At 43.1% G+C, this 19698-nt stretch overlaps 3 protein-coding genes and 1 non-coding gene across 5 annotated transcripts; 3 read left to right on the top strand and 1 right to left on the bottom strand.

The window, feature by feature from the left end:
• Positions 1-59: 59 nt before the first annotated feature.
• Positions 60-3771, bottom strand: LOC109164615 (glutamate receptor 2.7-like). The gene is made up of 5 exons (XM_019313135.1): positions 3452-3771; positions 1881-3163; positions 1177-1489; positions 705-1093; positions 60-629 (listed from the first exon to the last, which is right to left on the bottom strand). Exons 1-5 carry the CDS (start codon positions 3732-3734, stop codon positions 180-182), a joined length of 2718 nt encoding a protein of 905 aa, XP_019168680.1. The 5' UTR covers positions 3735-3771; the 3' UTR covers positions 60-179.
• A 1111-nt stretch (positions 3772-4882) lies between these two features.
• TRNAI-UAU lies at positions 4883-4956 on the top strand. The gene has a single exon. It is a non-coding gene; the product is annotated as a tRNA-Ile (tRNA).
• Positions 4957-7511: 2555 nt separating this feature from the next.
• On the top strand, positions 7512-12200 carry LOC109164804. Its single transcript, XM_019313351.1, has 3 exons — positions 7512-7582; positions 7691-9854; positions 10110-12200. The coding sequence occupies exons 1-3, from the start codon at positions 7512-7514 to the stop codon at positions 12198-12200; spliced, it is 4326 nt and encodes a 1441-aa protein (XP_019168896.1).
• A 2986-nt stretch (positions 12201-15186) lies between these two features.
• LOC109165624 (protein IQ-DOMAIN 1-like) lies at positions 15187-19404 on the top strand. 2 transcript variants are annotated; one of them, XM_019314471.1, is made up of 7 exons: positions 15187-15664; positions 17263-17365; positions 17586-17744; positions 18251-18478; positions 18577-18690; positions 18775-18977; positions 19011-19404. In XM_019314471.1, exons 2-7 carry the CDS (start codon positions 17291-17293, stop codon positions 19084-19086), a joined length of 855 nt encoding a protein of 284 aa, XP_019170016.1. In that variant the 5' UTR covers positions 15187-15664; positions 17263-17290; the 3' UTR covers positions 19087-19404. The 2 variants fall into 2 exon arrangements, with proteins under 2 accessions (XP_019170016.1, XP_019170015.1); XM_019314470.1 differs by having other exon boundaries at positions 18775-19404.
• The last annotated feature ends 294 nt before the right edge of the window (positions 19405-19698 follow it).

Below are 19698 nucleotides of genomic sequence, written 5' to 3'. Positions count from 1 at the left end.
CCTTGGGTATTGGGTAGTGGCTGCGGGTTTTCCTAATTGCACATGAAAACTTGGAGAGTACAAGAAGAATATAATTTTATTGTCACTATAAAGCTATATATGAACAAGAATATACAAGATTAATGCTAAAAAGAATCTTATACACAGTTGTTCTTCCCTAATGAGTTATTATAGTGTAACTAATTCATGGTTGTAATTTGAATTTCGGCTGGATGGGAGGCATCAGACATTTCTGAAGTGTCTGAAGGGCTCACCAGCTCCCATTCTGAAGATCTGAGACTGTTTATATGAGCAAAAGTTGCAGTCTTCATTAGAGAAGCGGGCCTGGCACCTTGTTCGGTTTTAGGCTCATTCTCACCGTGCACCTGACTATTTTGTCGCGACTTTCTAAGAAAGAGACGACACACGAAAACCAGAAAGCATATTGTGGAAGTGGCACCAGACAGCAGGTATAAGCCCCAGAAGCTACTAAGGCTCAAACTTTCTGTCTTCACTGAGGCATCATTGTTCACTAAAGTCATAGAGGAGCCCAGCCATTCTTCTTCTAGTTGTTGCATTGTGCCATCCTCCAATAGAGTCAAGATTGCCTCGGAAAAATCGCGTGCCAAAGGAGAGCCTTTTTGAAATGCCTGCAAAATTAGCAGAACCTTTGATCAACTGTTAAATAAATAAATAAATACAATACTAGATTTAAGTGTACTTACAAATCCTAGCCCTCCAAATCTGTATGTAATACCAGCAGATGTGAAGTCATTGTTGTCCTTGAGGAAGAGCTTCGCGTAAGGAAGCTCGAGGAATGCTGCTTTTATGGTCCCATTCTTCAGAAGCTCCGGGTAATCATACTGGTTTCCAACAATGATGATGTTCTTGAGGTCTAGCACATTTCTCAGGTAATCTTTGACGAACGAATCGCCATCACATCCTACTGGTGCATTCGTTTTCCTTATCCAATCGATGTTTGTCACGCTTGGTTCAAGCCGGGATACGGTTAGCATTGAAGTGAGACTGGCTTGGTAGCTCGAGGTTAGCACGAACACAACGAAAAGCCACACTATAACCACCAGTTTGGTGTAATTGCTCTTAAGATCCTCCTCTGTTTAACAGAAATTAAAAGTACTGGGTTAGTTTCATGCGTTCTGTCTCAACTAAAAGTTTAACCTAATATGATGCACTTACTGTGAGCGAAAAAGAGGGATGAGAATGTGAACCATAACGCGGTGCCAATCTGATCTCTCCGGGCGCCTCTGAATTTTTCGTTGGACTGATGCTCCAAGAACCAGATGATGAACATTGTGTAGAACATGATGGCTGAGGTTACTACCCACATGTTCCTAGTAAATGGCTTCAGAAACATCCATGCTCTCTTGGATTTTTCAATCTTCACAGGAACTATCATTGTCAAGCCTGACTCTACATATGGTTGTGTGAACTCCATGTCTTTTGATCGCTCCGCTAATATTGTTATGTCGCCAACAATCGCATCATAAGTCTAGCATACAACAGAGAAACATCAGGTCAGATTCAACAAATAGTGTTACTGTTAGGATCAAACGCTTATCAATACGCCAAATATAACATTGGTCTGCAGAACAATTGAAGCATGTGCTCCATTTCAATTAAAAGCTTAAGCTGATAGTTGGATTGCACATCAATGGTTATATGTTCAACACAACACGTGGACCACAGTCTCTGAACACATTACCTTTGGCATGGCTCTGATACCAAATTGAAGCATGTGCTCCATCTCAACTAAAAGCTTAAGCTGATAGTTGGATTGCACATTAATGGTTATATGCTCAACAAGAACAAACACAGATAACTGGAAATGAAAGAGATAAAGAAGATGACTTGAAAAGTTGCAAAAAAGAAGTAATTTTTACCTTGTTAGCCACAAAATGAACCAGATCAGGGTAGGTGCCATTGTAAGGCTTGAAGTCATAGTTTACAATGTAGTTTTTCTCCAAGATGTCAAGAACTTTTTCAAATACACAAATGCAGAAACCAGAATACTTGTGTGGAATTTCAGCCCAGTCCACCTTTACAAATTTATCAAATACAGTTCTTCCAGGAACACCAATGATTAATGGTTTTGCATTAGTAGGCATTGCCCACCCCTTTGGAACTCGGTCTAATTCGCCCGGCCAATTCACCAAACTGGATAGCTTTTGTATTCCCCCAGAGCTGCTTCCAGCTTCAAGGCTGTCTGAGAACCCGTGATCCGATGACCAGAAACCAAGTTCTTTATACTTCAATCCAACAACATTTACGATTCTGAATATCGAAACTTGTTGTGACCTTGCTCCGTGTTGGAAATGAACATCTCCACTCAAACCCGTAAAATTACTTGACAGAATTCTTGTCAGCAGTGACTTCGAATCAACAACGTTGTTTTTGCTTAAATTCATGATTGCTTGAGCAATAGTATTCATGCTGTCATATGCTTGTAAAGCATGAATCCCGGGCTTTGAGTGATCTTCATCTGGGAACTCTGACCTGAAAAGCTTTTGAAATTTAGTTTGAAAATCTAGAAAAGGCTTGGTGGTTTCAACATAGTGATTCTTGATTCCTAAAGCACCTTGAACAGACAAGGCAAAGGATGTCCCAGCAGAATCAAGAAGATCAGACACAGAATCTGCAAGAAGCCACACAGATTCTCTCCCCATTAATCCTATTTCCTTTGCTTCTTTGAACAGCAAACCAGCCATCAATTCTGATGAATGAAGAACGATGAACACCCTCGACTGTTTCTCCAGCAACTTCAAGACTTCCCCTCGAACAATCCGTTCTGAATCCTCAGACAAAGAAGAGAACTCCGGGAGGATTAAATGGTACTCAATATCAACCCCAATATCTTCAAGAGAATCAGATAAAGCTCCCAGCATCCCAGCATCACCATCTTCATATATTACTACCACCTTCCTCCAACTCCAGGAATGAATAACAGCAGCTATGCAGTTCACTTGCTCAGAGCTATTCGCAGCCATTTGTACCAAGAAAGGCCATTGAAGCTGCACCCTTTCTGGCATCCCAGAAGAAGCTGCAAGAGAGAGAACCGGCACCATCTCAGCTCGCTTTGCCACAACCTCTGCAACTAAACTTGCTTCTTCCCATGTATGCATCCCAATTATAGCTTTCACCTGCTTTCCTCTCACCAGCTCATCAGCTGCACCATAATGACTTTTAGTTGAAACGAAACACATCTTAACTGCATATCCTAAACTAAATATATGAGGGGAATTGAAGCATGTGCTCCATCTCAACTAAAAGCCTAAGCTGATAGTTGGATTGCATGGTTATATGCTCAACACGCCACCTCACGTGCAACACGTGGACCGTAGTCGCTTACCAAATTGAAGCATGTGCTTCATCTCAACTAAAAGCCTAAGCTGATAGTTGGATTGCACATTAATGGTTATATGCTCAACATTAGTGAATTGGATTTGATTCTAACCTGCAAAAACAGCTTGAACAGGATCCATGCTAGCATTTCTGAAATGAACAGAGATGTGGTGAGTCCTTGAATGATCATTAAACTTTTGGACAGCTATTTGTAGAGCAACTTTCTGTTCCTTCCCGGCACGTGAGTTTAAGTCGATGATTGCACCAATATCAATAATGGTTTCATTGCCAGTTCCTGAGACGGATACCATCCAAACAGAAAAGGGAAAAACCAGTAAAAGAATCAACAAAGAAGATGGCTTAAAGCCCATCATCTTTCTTGTTAAACTATGCATCCGGCCTGTTAATTGCTTCAATTCTTTAACCAGATTTACGTATATATATCCACAAGCTCCTAACTCGTTATTAATGTATAAGAATGGCCGGGTTTGAATAATATAATAGTTGAAGTTGATCGAGTCAATCTGGTTGAATAGTAAACGTGTGTTCATTCCTCGGCACTGTATAAAAGTCATATATATTTGATATTTCCATAGCCTAGAAGCAAAGCTAGACTTGTACACCAAGGAACTTATGAACTTCATTTAAAAAAAAAAAAAAATTACTGGAGGAATAAATAATACGTATTACTGTCAATTATGTGGGAGATTCATGTTACACTGGGTTAGAAATTTGATTGAAAGATCATCAAATGTGACAAAATTTGATAGTCAGATACAAAATGTGAAAAATATTGATAATTTTAGAGACAAAAATATAAGAAATGTATAATAGCGATGTCCTAAAAGTGAAACTAATTTTATTTTTTTTAAAGTAGTGAAACTAAATTAAGTGGTAAGTTATATTACAATTTTTAGGAGTAATTGGCAATTTAAAGATGCAATTACTTCTATGTGTTTGTTTTTATTTTGTTGTTCTCTTTTTATGTAATCCCTTTAACGCTGACTTTGTACAAAATGTATAGGGCGGAGAAGATTTTTTTTTTTTTTTTTTTTTTTTTTTAAGAAAGATATTTAAAAGTCAAAGAATTAGGGTAGTCCGGTGTGCACACGCAGCGCAACTTGGTGAAAAAATAGTTAATGGATCGGTCAAATTGATAAATTTCAAATTAAAAATATTTTAATTTAATTAATGAATAATGATTTTTTTAAATTTTCGATTATCAATTAATTTGGTTTCGAAGTGCTTGTTAACCGAATTGTTAGTGTATATATGTTTAATTTTTAAAATTCATAAGTCATACTATTCGATTAGTTTTTTTAAAATTTTTATCATTTACATATTGATATAATGACTACTTTGTGATTGGCACTATTGATTGAAATTTTTTATTTATACATTTTAAGAAATTTTAAATTTTTTTATTAATTGAATAATCGAAAAAAAAAAATTGTTTTAGTTAATCTGGAAGTAGGAAATTTGACTCGATTAACAGTTAAGACGTTTTTAAATTCAATGGTTATTAACCAAAATTAAACAATAAGGTCCCGTAGCTCAGTTGGTTAGAGCGTTGGTCTTATGAGCCGAAGGTCGCGGGTTCGAGCCCCGCCGGGACCAATTTTTTAACTGCCAGATACGCCCTATTCAATGCATGTCACGAATCTTCCACGAATTTAATTAATGGGTCCGAACGTCTGTCCAATCCACCAAAGCTATAATTGCAGAATAATAATATTATTAATTAATTCCCAAATCATTAACTACCGTTCACATTTTGCCCTACTACAATTTTATTTTATTTTATTACTACTCTTCACTTTTTATTTATCAAATTACAAATTACAAATTACAAATTACAAATTACAACATATTACTTAAAATCATCATCATAAGTTAATTTATTCTATTATGATTTAATTAGATTAAAATCGTGTCTGATAAAAATATTATTTAATGTAACATTTAACATTGTTGAGTATGAAAAACTTGTCTAACTAAAACTTAAGTTCAAATGAAATTATATATGCAAAGAGGGTTATGAGTGACAGGATAATAGGCTGGCACCCGACCCGGATCACAAATGGGCATGGACTCTTGACTCAGCGTCACATGGGAACCCAACGGATAGAAACTCCAACGGTCAGGAATTCCAACAGGTGCCACCTTTACTGACATTGAAGACAGCATTGAAGCCCCCATTGATGAGAGAGACTTAAAGCCCAGGCTCCTCATTTATGTCCGTGTTGTTACCGTTGGGACTCTAAGTATAAATAGGGATCTCCTCAGCTAGCAAAAAGGGGGGACTTTCTATACTAAAAACTAGAGCAATACCACAATTGTCTCTCTGACACATCGCTATTAGATTATCGTTATTATTATTTACCGGTAACGTTATTACCGTCATTGGTGCTTTCATTGAGAGCCTGAATCCAATACTCAAGCAGGCTACAACACAACTCCCTTTCTCTTTCAACAACAAGCTTGAAAGAATGGCGTCCCGCAGCTCCCACGGTTCTCGCAACGTGAACAATGGAAACGCCTCAGGTGACCTCCGTGACCTACTCACCAACAATCGTGGAGGGGACCTCCGAGAACATCTCAACAACGGGAGGCCCGGGGACCTTCGAGACCAACTCAACAACGGAGGTGACCTCCGAGACCAACTCAACAATGGAGGTGACCTCCGAGATCAGCCCAACAATGGAGGGGCGAACCAAGTCGTGAACCTCCAAGCGACCATTCAGCAGGCAGTGGCGGCGGCACTGAACCAAGTGGCGATGGGACTGCAAGGCCAAGCGCCCCCGCCTCAGGAAATAGAGGTGGAATCCTCGCGGAGGGTGGACGCCCAGGACGCAGCACGTGCCGCGAGGGACGCAGGGCGTCGCACTAGGAGCGGACCGGCCGGACGGCAACCTAGGCCCTCCCGCTCTGCCTTGGAACGGTTGGGACACGGGGCTCCCGCTCGGCAAAGGCCGGAGTCGCGTGCCGGGGGGTCCTCCGCTAGAGGCCCTCGCCGACACGAGGAAAGGGAAGCTGAGAGATCGCCCGTAGAAAGGATGGAGGCCCCGCGCCGGCACGATGACGAGTCGGCTCTGCGTCGACACTCGGATGAGCGACGCTTCGACGAACCGGCCCCGCGTCGGCACTCGGCGGAGCGACGCGATGAGCCGGCTCCGCGTCGGCACTCGGCGGAGCGACGCGATGAGCCGGCTCCGCGTCGGCACTCAACAGGCGAACGACGCGTTAATGAGCAGGTTCCACACCGATACTTGGATGGACGAAACGTCGAGGAACCAGCCCCACGACACAGGGAGGAGCGGCAGCCGGCTCCGCGCCGACACCTTGACGAGCCGGCCCTGGTCGAAAGGCTGCAGAGAAGGATCGAGGAGTTAGCAAGAAGGGTGGAGGCACGGGAACAGTCGCCGGAACCTGAGGTACGGATGGCAGCACCGTTCTCCCCAAGCATCATGGACGTACCCCTGCCGAGGGACTTCAGGTTACCTGCCATCAAGGCGTACACCGGAGCCACTGACCCACGGGTCCACATGACTAGGTACAAGGCTGCCATGGTAATGATCGGGGCGGGGGACGCCATCATGTGCCGAGCGTTCTTGTCCACCCTGGATGGAACGGCCCAAGATTGGTTCAACACCATCCCGGACGGGTCGATCCAAAATTTTGGGGAGTTGTCAAAAAGCTTCCTAACATACTTCTCCGGTAGCATACAGCGTAAGAAACCATTCTCTCACCTCTGTGTAGTAAAGCAAGATAGAGGCGAGAGCCTCAAAGACTTCCTAATCAAGTGGAAAAAGGAAGTCAACAATGTCTACGATTTCGACTCCAAGGCGGCGATCCCGATATTCATCCATGCCTTGAGATCGGGGTATTTTCACAAGCAGCTAAACGCCCACCACCCCCGTTCTTACGAAGATTTGATGAGGACGGCTAGCCGCTATGCCGAGGCAGAGGACGTCGATAGGAAAAAGAAAGATGAGGAGGACGGCAGGAAGAATGGAAAACCTGGGAAAGCTGGTCCGCCCAGCCAAGCGCCACGTTCGAACCACCCGGCTGCAGGGAAAGGCCGGGACCATGAACGGCCTCGCCTGGTTCCCTTGCGTAACCTAACTCCGCTTACCCATCCCGTCAGTGTCATCCTAAAACAGGCTGAGGAGATGGGAATAGTCGAGTTCCCACCGGAATGCATGAAGGTCTCCCCGAAAGGGGACCAAGCAAAGTACTGCAGGTTCCATAGGCAACCCGGGCATGACACGGACGAATGTAATGTGCTAAAGAGACAGATAGAAGAACTCATCCAGCAGGGCTACTTCCGGCATTTTGTCAAGCGATCCAGGCAGCAGCAACAGCCGCAGCACGATCCATCAAAAAATCCACCAAAGAATGTATGGAGGAAGGGGGATGGGGCCGAGCCATCCACCTCGAACGCCAAGAAAAGGGAGCACGACCAGATATCGGAGGAGGATGACAGCGAGAAGGAAACCGAGATGGCGCCCAGACGACAAAAGAAACACACCATACATTTCATCTACGGTGGACCAGCTGGCGGCGACACACCCACAGAGAGGAAGAAGTGGAGCAGGCAGCTGTACGTAGGAGAAGTGGTGAGTCTTCCCAAAGGGAAGAAGCAGAGGCGGGAGGCCATCACTTTCTCTGACGAGGACCTCCCCGAGGGCCCCTTACCCCATCGCGACGCACTGGTGATTAAGATGGACATCAATGATACGATCGTACATCGCATCTTGGTCGACACGGGAAGCTCGGTTAACGTGATGTACTACGGCGCCTTCACTAAGTTAGGGTTACCTAGAGGCCAGCTCAAAGAGGTACGAACTCCACTCTCTGGGTTTACTGGGGATTCGGTGGAAACAGAAGGGTCGGTGACCCTGCCCATGGAGATAGGCACGAGCCCCAACGCTCGCAAGCTGGACATGGAGTTCATCGTGGTAAGGCTCACTTGTGCCCACAACATCATACTGGGAAGGCCATCACTAGAGGACCTCAAGGCCATAATATCTGTGGAACACCTGTGTATGAAGTTCCCCACTCCGAATGGAATAGGAGTCGTCAGAGGTGACCGACGGGCAGCCCGGAGTTGCTACGTGAAGGCGTGCAAGAAGATCGGCAGCAAGGACTTACAGGTCCACACGATCGCGGAGAAAATTTTCAAAGAAGAAGAGGCATGGCCCCGCGCCGAGCCCGTGTCAGAGACAGAAGACATAGTTCTCGATCCCTCCAGACCAGACCGAGTGGTGAAGATCGGCACAGGCTTAAGCCCAGAGCTAAGGGCCCAAATAGTGGATGTAATTCGCCGTTCTCACACGGTGTTCGCGTGGGGGCCAGAGGACATGCCGGGCATAGATCGAAGGATCATAACCCACAAGCTCGCGGTCGACCCCAGCAGAAAACCAGTGCATCAGCGAAAAAGGTATATGTCGGCAGAACGAAGAGAGTTCGTGAAAAAGGAGGTGACCGCATTACTCAACGTAGGGCACATCAAGGAAATTTACTACCCACAGTGGCTGAGCAACGTAGTCTTAGCTCCCAAAGGATCGACATGGAGGATGTGCGTGGACTACACGGACCTCAATAGGGCATGCCCTATGGACCGTTTTCCACTACCCAATATAGATCAATTGGTGGATGAGACGGCAGGATGTGAACTCATGAGCTTCATGGACGCCTTCCGTGGGTACCATCAGATATCCATGCATGAGGAGGACGCAGAGAAGACCGCCTTCACCACTCCCGAAGGGATATTCTGCTACTTGGTCATGCCGTTCGGATTGAAGAATGCCGGGGCCACATACACTCGCATGGTGGCAAAGCTGTTCAAGTCAGTACTGGGACGAAACATGGAAGCATACGTGGACGACATGATCGTCAAAAGTCGCAAGGCCACTTCCCATGCCGAGGATCTCAGCGAGGTATTTTCCATTATGAAAAAATTTAATTTGCGCTTGAACCCAAAAAAATGCACCTTCGCCGTTGATGGGGGCAAATTTTTGGGCTTCATGGTCACCAGGAACGGCATTGAGCCGAATCCAGAAAAAGTAAGGACTATCCTTGACATGGAGCCTCCGCGGTCCATAAAGGAGGTCCAGAGACTCAACGGGCGTCTGGCGGCCTTAGGCCGTTTTCTGTCGAAATCGGCTGAACGATCCCTCCCCTTCTTCCAAATCTTGAAAAAGAGCAAAGGGTTCGAGTGGACGTCAGACTGTCAAAAGGCCTTCGAAGAGTTGAAAAAATACTTGTTGTCCCCGCCCCTGCTTGCAAAGCCAGAGGCAGGTGAAACCCTAATTCTGTACTTGGGCGTGTCACAGGGTGCGATCAGCTCCATGCTGGTCAAAGAAGAAGGAGGGACTCAGCGTCCCATCTACTACGTAAGCAAAGCCCTACACGACACGGAGCTCCGGTACAGTGTGTTGGAGAAAACAGTATTTGCCATAGTCACCTCATCAAAAAGGTTGGCTCACTACTTCCAAGCTCACCCCATCCATGTACTTTCACATCAGCCGTTGGGAAGCTTCCTACGGAATACCAACAGTTCCGCCAGGATGGCACGGTGGGCCATGCACCTCAGTCAGTTTGACATAGATTTTAAATAATAATAACGATAATCTAATAGCGATGTGTCAGAGAGACAATAGTGGTATTGCTCTAGTTCTTAGTTGAAAAAATACTTGTTGTCCCCGCCCCTGCTTGCAAAGCCAGAGGCAGGTGAAACCCTAATTCTGTACTTGGGCGTGTCACAGGGTGCGATCAGCTCCGTGCTGGTCAAAGAAGAAGGAGGGACTCAGCGTCCCATCTACTACGTAAGCAAAGCCCTACACGACGCGGAGCTCCGGTACAGTGTGTTGGAGAAAACAGTATTTGCCATAGTCACCTCATCAAAAAGGTTGGCTCACTACTTCCAAGCTCACCCCATCCATGTACTTTCACATCAGCCGTTGGGAAGCTTCCTACGGAATACCAACAGTTCCGCCAGGATGGCACGGTGGGCCATGCACCTCAGTCAGTTTGACATAGATTTTAAACCGAGGCCCGCCATCAAAGGCCAAGCTCTTGCAGACTTTATAGTGGAATGCACCGCTCGGGAAGTGACGGACCAAGTGGAAACTGAAGATGGAGGGTGGTGGACTTTGTCCACAGACGGCTCTTCCAACAGCAAGGGCTGCGGCGGCGGCGTGGTGCTCGTCACTCCGGAGGGATTCCGCGCCTACTATGCCATCCGATTCCACTTCAAGTTGTCTAACAATGAGGCGGAGTACGAGGCCCTCCTCAATGGACTGCGATTGGCGGCGGGACTACGAGCTGAAAAGGTCCGAATTCGATGCGATTCCAAGCTGGTAGTCAGCCAGGTGTCCGGGGAGTATGAAGCCAACGAAGGAAGCATGCAGAAATACAGAGACGCGGTGTTGAGAACCTTGCGCGAGTTCGAGGGATATGAGATACACCAGGTACCGAGAGAGCAGAACGTCGACGCCGACATGCTCTCAAAGCTAAGTACCGGAGTCCCTAGCCACATTAGGAAGATCGCTCGACTAGAAGACCTCGAGACTTCAAGTATTGACGTCTCGTGGGTCTTCCCTGTGCAGACTAGGGAGCCATGTTGGATTGATCATATCAAGCGATACAAGGCAGATGGCACCCTACCACAAGACGAGGCAGACGCCAAGGTAACGAAGTTACGGGCACCTAGCTACGTTGTCTCGGGCGATAAGTTGTACAAACGCTCCTACAACGGCACGTTACTAAGGTGTCTATATCCAGATGAAGCGAAGTTGGTGATAAAAGAAGTCCACGAGGGAGTATGCTCCGCGCATCAAGGGGCGTACACCATTGCGCGCCGCATCATGCTACAAGGGTATTTTTGGCCCAAAATGTTGAGGGATTGCGCCGAATATACAAAGCGATGTCCCAAGTGCCAAGAATTCCAAGCACTGCCGGGTCGACCTGCGACGAACTACACCCCGGTAAGCACCGCGATTCCTTTTTCAAGATGGGGAATTGACCTGGTAGGGGCACTTCCCACGGGGACTGGAAGCAGAAAGTACATCATCGTGGCCATTGACTATTTCACGAAATGGGTGGAGGCCGAGCCCCTAGCGAGCATCACTGCAGCAAGGTGCAAAAGGTTTGTCGAGAAAAATATCCTATATCGTTTCGGCATCCCCTTCCAGGTAATCACAGACAATGGTCGTCAGTTCGAGGCACGAGAATTTTTAGAATTCCTAGCAGGATGGGGCGTTAAGCATAGCCGGGTGGCGGTATCTTATCCTCAGGCGAATGGGCAAGTAGAGAATGCGAATAGAACCATCCTCGACGGCCTCAAGAAGAAGCTAGAAGTAGCCGGCGGAGCCTGGGTGGAGGAACTCGATGGCATCCTCTGGGCCTATCGCACGACACCAAGAAGGGCCACCGGAGAAACCCCGTTCGCACTCGCCTACGGATTTGAAGCTCGGGCCCCGGTGGAAGTGATCATACCTAGTATAAGGGTGGAGGAATTCGAGTCAGAGCAAAATGAACTCCACCAAAGGGTGGATCTAAACTTTTTGGATGAAAAGAGAGAGGCGGCATTCTGCAAAATGGAGAACTACGGTCGCCAGCTAAAGTCCTACCACGACGCGAAAGTCCGACCCCGTTACTTCCAAGTCGGCGACCTTGTGCTGCGAAGAAGGGAAGCCAGCCAACCCCTTGAAGGGGGAAAATTCGCAAAAAAGTGGGAGGGGCCTTACGTCGTGGAGGAGGTCGTTCGCCCAGGGACATACAAGTTAAAAACTACGGGGGGAAGAATGATTGACCGGGTATGGAACTCGGAACATTTGATCAAGTACTTTCCTTAAAAACCTTGTAACAGCAATCGTTAGAGTTAGTGCTTGGCGATCGCGGTCCGTCCGCTCTACATACTAAGAGTATAGAAAATGGTACCTTACTTTCATGGTCCGTCCATGTTGCTTAATAAAACAGGTTTTGTACCATCTTTTACAAAATTTTCCGAAACGATATTTCGTGCTCACGGTCCGCCCATGTTAAAAAAAAATAATAAAATAAAAAAATAAAATAAAAAAATAAAATAAAATAAATTTTGGCTGAGGCCGCACCTCAGCCTCAGCCGAGGAACGCGACTCGGCCGCCTGGTCGAGGCCGCGCCTCGGCCACAGGCCGAGGCCACGCCTCGGCCAAGTAGCCGAGGCACTCGCCTCGGCCAGATGGTGGTCGAGGTCGCGCCTCGGCCAAGTAGCCGAGGCACTCGCCTCGGCCAGATGGCTGAGGCCATGCCTCAGCCACATGCTGAGGCAACGCCTCGACCACGGCCCAAGGCCCTGCGCCTCAAAAAAAAAAAAAAAAAAAAAAAAAAAAAAAACGTGAAACGTGGCCGAGGCGACGCCTTTGCGCCTTAAAAAAAAAAAAAAAAAAAAAAAAATTGCTAAGGCCGAGGCACGCCTCGGCCGCCTGGTCGAGGCCGAGGAGCATGCCTCGGCCGCCTGGTCGAGGCCGCGCCTCGGCCACAGGCCGAGGCCGCGCCCCGGCCACAGGCCGAGGCCACGCCTCGGCCACAACCCAAGGCCCTGCGCCTAGGCAAAAAAAAAATAAAAAAAAAAAAAATAATAATAATAAATAATAATAAATAAATAAATAAATATATATATATTTATATATATTAAATAAAATACGAGATAATAACGACAGCAAAGACTTACAGAGCTGTGGCAAGAAGTTGTTGCGAAAGTGCTCTCAAACTACTCGCAGGCAGGGCTTTATATTGAAGAGGTGGTGGAGATAAAAAAGTAAAGTGAAGCAGGAAAGGATTTGGAAAGCTTAAATCAGTGATTTGGAATGCAAATTAGGGATTTGGAAAATAAAATCACATATTCTAAATCAAGCAGAATTCTATGCAGGATCGAATAAAATCAACTTTACTCCCAAGTCAACCCAAACACATCCGTTGACTCAGGAGTAGGGGGGACTGGTGACAGGATAATAGGCTGGCACCCGACCCGGATCACAAATGGGCATGGACTCTTGACTCAGCGTCACATGGGAACCCAACGGATAGAAACTCCAACGGTCAGGAATTCCAACAGGTGCCACCTTTACTGACATTGAAGACAGCATTGAAGCCCCCATTGATGAGAGAGACTTAAAGACCAGGCTCCTCATTTATGTCCGTGTTGTTACCGTTGGGACTCTAAGTATAAATAGGGATCTCCTCAGCTAGCAAAAAGGGGGGACTTTCTATACTAAGAACTAGAGCAATACCACTATTGTCTCTCTGACACATCGCTATTAGATTATCGTTATTATTATTTACCGGTAACGTTATTACCGTCAATGAGTTTGACTTATTACAACACGTTTGGTTCACGGAATGAATTTTGAGGTAATAGGAATGCTATTCCATAAGGAATGGAATAGACAATGAATAGAATAGGAATTGTATTCTATTGTTTGGTTCGCGGAAGGAATAGGCTTTAGGAATTATATTACAGTGTTTGGTTGATTTTAAGGAATAGAAATGAAATATATTTTAAAAGACATAAATACCCTTATAAAAATATGTGATGGTGGTGGTGGTGGTGGTGGTGCTACTGGGTGGTGGTTCTGGTTGCGACGCGGCGATGATGGTGGCGGTGGTGGCGGTTGAACCAATTAATTAGCATTTTTTATTTAAGCTAATCGGCTATGAGTAAACAAAACTGGTTTACATCCTTTGATCCTTTATTGACTAAGTTACAAGCAGACAATGCGCCAACAAATAACGATTGCAAACTTCCCTGTAAATCAAATAAATTATGGCAAAAACTTGTGTGAGACTACCTCACAGATCCTTGTCACATGTCGAGTTGTAAACAACTAGGTGTGTAAGTATCACAATTTCAGTTATAAGTATTACAATATTTATCATTAATAAAAATAAATTTTTATCCAACACAGTGTCACAATTTCACATATAAGTATTATAATATCTATCATAAGTAATGACTTATATTTAATTAAAATTGGTATTAAACTTTTTACAATAAGTATTACAATTTTTTTCATAAGTAACACTTTACATATAAATATTACAATATTCACATTAGAATTACACTTTGTAAGTATCACAATTTCAGATATAAGTATTATAATATGCATTATTAGTAATAATCATTTTACTCTAAATAATATCACAATTTCATATATAAATATTATAATAAATAACATTAAAAAAAATTCAACTTGAGTATTCAATTTTATGTAATAAGTATTATGATTTATATCATAAGTAACAATTTTTTTTCGTAAATTAGGATCCGTGACAATCTCACACTCTTACACAAGTGTGATATATAAATTATATATCAATATATCATATTAAAAATAGTTGTTGATGTTGTGGTTAATCCGTTAGCTTAAATATATAGATCAAAAAGAAATATGGATAAAGAGTGGTAGAAGAAATATAAGGAATAAAATAAGTCATGTAAGTCACCTACTCTTTTTATTTCAATACAAAATATATATACAACATAATTAAATAGTGAATTAATGATATAACCACTACAAACGATACAAACATTACAAAACTAATAATAATGTACATAATAAATAAAATATTTATAACATTTGACTCGTTCAACGGGTAGACACATTGGTTGAAATTTGGTTTTAAAGCAATTAATTTGATACGGACTCGAAAACACCGTAGTCCGTGTAGATCGGGTAGGTGACTATAGCAATAATTTCATCAGGAGATAAAATGGACCCCACCAGGGGCCCCACGCCACCATTTCCCCAAGCAAAAGAATGTCAAATTGTCAATGTTGGTTTTGCTGTGAATGTAAACAATCTTTTTTTTTCTTTTTCTCCCTGAGCACAAAAAAGCACATCTTGAATCTTGATTGTCAGTGGGTAGTGCTTTGATTGAGGAGAAAATCAAAATCTTATTTTAATCAAAAATTCTAGAGAGGGAAACTGATTTTTATATTCCCATGATGTTTTGTAGTTCAACTCCTCTGAGAAAACATGTTAGTATAGTGATTCAACCATGGGCCATGGCAAATTATACCCAAGCTGCCAAGCACACAGACCGACAGGCCACACCAACCCTTTAATATTCATCCTTCTCTCTCTCTCTCTCTCTCTCTCTCTCTCTCTCTCTCTCTCATATTCTTCTTCTTCAAGTGTTTCTTCTCTTTCACTCATACTATTCCTCTGTCATTATTCCCCCTTCACTTTGCTTATCTTCTTTCATTCCATAGTTTTCTTCACAGTTTGGTGATACCCATTCTCCAGAAGGGGGAGCACACTGCACCTATCTTCTCTGGTATGTCAATTCCTGCTGTTTTCTGTTTAAAGATTGCATCTTTATGTGTTGTTCTTAGTTTCCTGTTGCCTAAATTTGGAAGAACTGAAGATCTGTGTGTTGATGTGGGAGAGAATTTAACATTGTGGCTAGTTTGAATGCTTTGTTGTTTTGACTTTTGACATTGTCCGGAATGGAGGGAAAGATGGTTTGTGATATGGAGTGTAAATCCAAACTTTGAGACTTTCCTTTTAAGTTCTAAATGTTTTGGTTGAATTCAGGTCAATAAAATATTCTGTTTGTTTCTTTAACTGTTTGTCTTCTTTGTTTTTCTGATTGATGTTTGAATGGTATATCACTGGAATTCAGCACTTCATATCTGCAGGGAATAGTAATATATAAATATAGTATTGCTTCATGTGTTGACCTTTAATGGAATAAGAATAATAAGTTAATAGAGTTATTAGCATCCGAGGTCCTCCGAGTATAGTGGTTTTGCCAAGTTTAGTCCTAAACTTTCAAATTAGCCATCTGTGGTCCTTCGACTTTCAAATTTAACCATCCGTGGTCTAAGTTTACCACCTATGGTCCTTCAACTATTAAATTTTAACCAACCATGGTCCTTTCAAGAGGACCACGACTGGTTAAATTTCAAAACTAGAAGGACCATGGGTGGTTAACTTGGACCACGAACGGTTAAATTTGAAAGTCGGAGGACTACAAATGGTCAATTTGAAAGTTTAGGACTAAACGTGGCAAAACCACTATACTCGGAGGACTTCAGATGGTATTAACTCTAAGTTAATAATAAGTTTGAAGCCCGTACGAGTAGTTCAGTTGGTTCCTGGCACGGATTGTAGGCTAGGACATAGGGTTGAGCCCCGACAGTCACAGCATAGGAGTTTCACCCTCTTCTGGGGTGGTACCTTGCGAGCACCTGGCAACACTGGTCCTCCCACCTAATGGGCTGCTGAGTCACCATGATTTGGCCTTGGGGCGAGGGATTTCGCCTTTTGTGGGCAAGAATAATGAGTTTGAAGTAGACACTAGATAACCTCCTTTTAGTTGATACATGCTTCATATTCCCACTACAATTGTAAATGACTCTGAGGCTTATTAGCATGTTAGAGATTAATGATTTCAAGAAAATTCACTGTTTGACTAGGACTATGGTGTTTAAGTGTTTAACTATGGATTGCATTAAGGAGAAGGGTACAGCAATTTGGCCAGATTTCGGTGTTTTGATGTATTGCAAATAGGGCATGTATTATAATTGAGTCTACAACGTTTCTAGAAGTTAATCTTCCTTGACAGTAATAGTTCTCTAACATGATAGCGAAGCTAACGGTTTTAGCCTCTAGGATGAGGCCGGCTTCATTAAAACTAATTGCAAATGTGAAATTAAATAATGTTGTGATGATAGCCATATATAAGTCGGCGTTCTTTGTGGGTTTGCTTTGTCTCAACTGTGTTTTTATAATCTCTCTGAAAGTAAGGATTTCGGAAAAGCCATCGTGAGTTTAGAGGATGAAATTATAGGTGTGCCAAGTTTGCATCAATTGTAGCTGGATATCTACATTGCTAATTCTGTTTTCTCTTCTTAATAAATTTTTATGCAGAGCAATATACATAACAGTTATATCAGCAATGGTTTCCGGAGACTGGTTTAAGAATATAATCAGTTTGAAAAAATCAAAAGATGGGAGATCTAAGAAGTTAAAGGTACACTACAATTAGTTTCTTATTGCATGTAATTTATAAATTTATTCTCTAATAGTAAAGATTTGATCGTGACATATATGACACTTCGTTTCTCCGAGCTTGTTTAGATGAGCATACGCTTATCGGATAGTTTATTGTATTGCTTATCGTCTTTTTCTCACCATGGCTTGCCTGGGGAGGGGGAGAAGAATACTAATTCTTACTTTTTGCCACGAGATAGGGATATAAAGAGACGATTAATAGCCAAGGGAACAACCTTTCTCTGAAGGAGCCTCCTATAATAGGAAATGGCGTTTCAGATGGAAACCACACGGTTCTTAGTATGCCTATAGAGCAGATAGCAGCAATACAGATTCAGAAAGCATTCCGAGCATACATGGTATGACACGTTAAAACCATCACCGCTGTTCTCATTTTGACAATATTGTTGAGTTGCCTTGTTTGTGCAAGTGTTTGTTAAACGTTAACCTGTTCCTACAATCCTACTTGTTGCCATTTTTTACGACTAAGCTGTTTGTTTTGTTTCGATTCTTTTAATATTTGGAACAATAACCAAACCTTTCAAGTGTGGCTTTGGTTCCAGTTCAAACTGAACATTGGACAGGTCTACCATAACCCGTACTATGCTTACTTCCAGTGGGTCACTGATCCTGTGACTGTTGTAAGTTAAGCACGCTTAACCATAGAGTTCTTTGGCTATCTGGTTGACATATCCTATTTAAAACTAATTGGTGATTAGTAGGTGGACATTAACCATTTAACCACATTCCTTCATGGTAAGCCACAACGCCACGTCTCGAATCGAGTAGGGACTGAACTCAGCCAATTCGGCTGACGCCCAACAACATGCAACTTGAAGTCAAATGTCCTTTTGCCCTCTTGCAGGCGAGGAAAACTTTACGCCATTTAAAAGGAATTGCTAAACTACAAATCCTGACGGAAGGCAATTCAGTCAAAAGACAAACTCCAACGACTTTGAGCTATCTCCATTCTTGGACTCGGATACAAGCAGAGATTAGAGCACGACGTGCCCAGATGGTAGCAAAAGGTCATCTCCGGCAAAGGAAGCTAGATAATCAGTCAAAGCTCGAAGCCAAGCTTCAGAATTTAGAGGTCTGCATTATAACTCTCATCCGTGTCTGTATCTTTATACGTGTCTATCGCTGCATTTGTGCTTTTACTAAAGACCAATAAAAACAAGTCTTTGGCAGGTAGAGTGGAGCGGTGGCCCTGAGACAATGGAGGAAGCTCTTGCAAGGATACATCAAAGAGAAGAAGCGGCAGAGAAGCGAGAGCGAACTATGGCCTATGCATTTTCTCATCAAGTATGTTTACTAAGATTTAACAGGTTCCTCTTTCATCATTTCAAAAAGGTTAAAAGAACGTTTTAACGAGCATTTTTGTTACAGTGGAGGGCCAACTCCAACCCGATATATGGATCAAGTAACCTCGAACTGGGAAAAGCAAACTGGGGCTGGAGCTGGACAGAGCGCTGGATCGCTGCCAGGCCTTGGGAAAGCCGAACCCCGGCTAAACCAAGTCCAAAGAAATCGCAGAATAAGCAAGCTAGCAAAACAAGCAAAATCACGGTTCCTGCTAAAGAGAAAGTACCTACAAAACCCCGCAGACTATCTTATGAATCAGGTGTAAAAGGGAATGAGAAAACCAAGGAGGCAAGCACTAAGAAACAGCAGGCAGCATCTGAAGAAGAGCAGACATGAGAAGTTGTGTTTTGTTGTTCTGAACAAGCCCCTCTGCTGTCATGAATTATCAGCAAAGAAGTGATGAATGTTTCCATTGATCCCTGGTTCATCTTGTGAGTTGGTGCATGTGGAGTGTTCAGTGTTGTGATTTATGTAAGTTTGCCATTTTTTTTTTTTTCAAATTGATGTGTATATTGGAGTGCTCCTAAGCTACTATGGAGTACTAAATTATAATGTAAATAAATATCTAAAATATTTTCTTTTGAGAATATTTATATACTTTTTTGAGCATTCAACACTCTCCATCTTGTTTAATGAATATATGTATTTCTTGAAGTTGTTTTTAGATTATTTTCCTTCTTAAATTTTAAGATTACAATTGTAGCCATCAGTGAAGTTGGTTGGATGGTTAGTTTGGTAATCAGTGCACATCCTCGATTAAAAATTGTAGCTCTGGAAATATTTAGAAAGCTTAAATGTTGGATCAAAAGTACACTTACCTATTTATGAACTACGGAGTCAATTACTGTATTGTGTGATGACAGATCTGTTATCGTTACATTTGAAATTATAATGTAAATACTACGTATTTTTAAGTAATGATGATTGCGGGTTTCTTTATATTAAAAA

Source organism: Ipomoea nil, unplaced genomic scaffold, assembly GCF_001879475.1.
Source record: "Ipomoea nil cultivar Tokyo-kokei standard unplaced genomic scaffold, Asagao_1.1 scaffold3069, whole genome shotgun sequence".
NCBI lineage: Eukaryota > Viridiplantae > Streptophyta > Magnoliopsida > Solanales > Convolvulaceae > Ipomoea > Ipomoea nil.
This window is presented reverse-complemented; position numbering and strand designations above follow the sequence as displayed.

Excerpts from the sequence above, each read along its gene's own strand:
- LOC109164615 (XM_019313135.1), bottom strand. The coding sequence starts at position 3,734 with ATGCATAGTTTAACAAGAAAGATGATGGGCTTTAAGCCATCTTCTTTG. Across the intron at positions 1,094-1,176 it reads ATCCCTCTTTTTCGCTCACA|AGGAGGATCTTAAGAGCAAT; the intron begins GTAAGTGCATCA and ends TCTGTTAAACAG. Across the intron at positions 630-704 it reads GATTTGGAGGGCTAGGATTT|GCATTTCAAAAAGGCTCTCC; the intron begins GTAAGTACACTT and ends CTAATTTTGCAG.
- LOC109164804 (XM_019313351.1), top strand. The coding sequence starts at position 7,512 with ATGGGAATAGTCGAGTTCCCACCGGAATGCATGAAGGTCTCCCCGAAA. Across the intron at positions 7,583-7,690 it reads GACCAAGCAAAGTACTGCAG|GCAGCAGCAACAGCCGCAGC; the intron begins GTTCCATAGGCA and ends CAAGCGATCCAG. Across the intron at positions 9,855-10,109 it reads TCCAAGCTCACCCCATCCAT|GGTGCGATCAGCTCCGTGCT; the intron begins GTACTTTCACAT and ends GGCGTGTCACAG.
- LOC109165624 (XM_019314470.1), top strand. The coding sequence starts at position 17,291 with ATGGTTTCCGGAGACTGGTTTAAGAATATAATCAGTTTGAAAAAATCA. Across the intron at positions 18,479-18,576 it reads CCAAGCTTCAGAATTTAGAG|GTAGAGTGGAGCGGTGGCCC; the intron begins GTCTGCATTATA and ends AGTCTTTGGCAG. Across the intron at positions 18,691-18,774 it reads CCTATGCATTTTCTCATCAA|TGGAGGGCCAACTCCAACCC; the intron begins GTATGTTTACTA and ends TTTTTGTTACAG.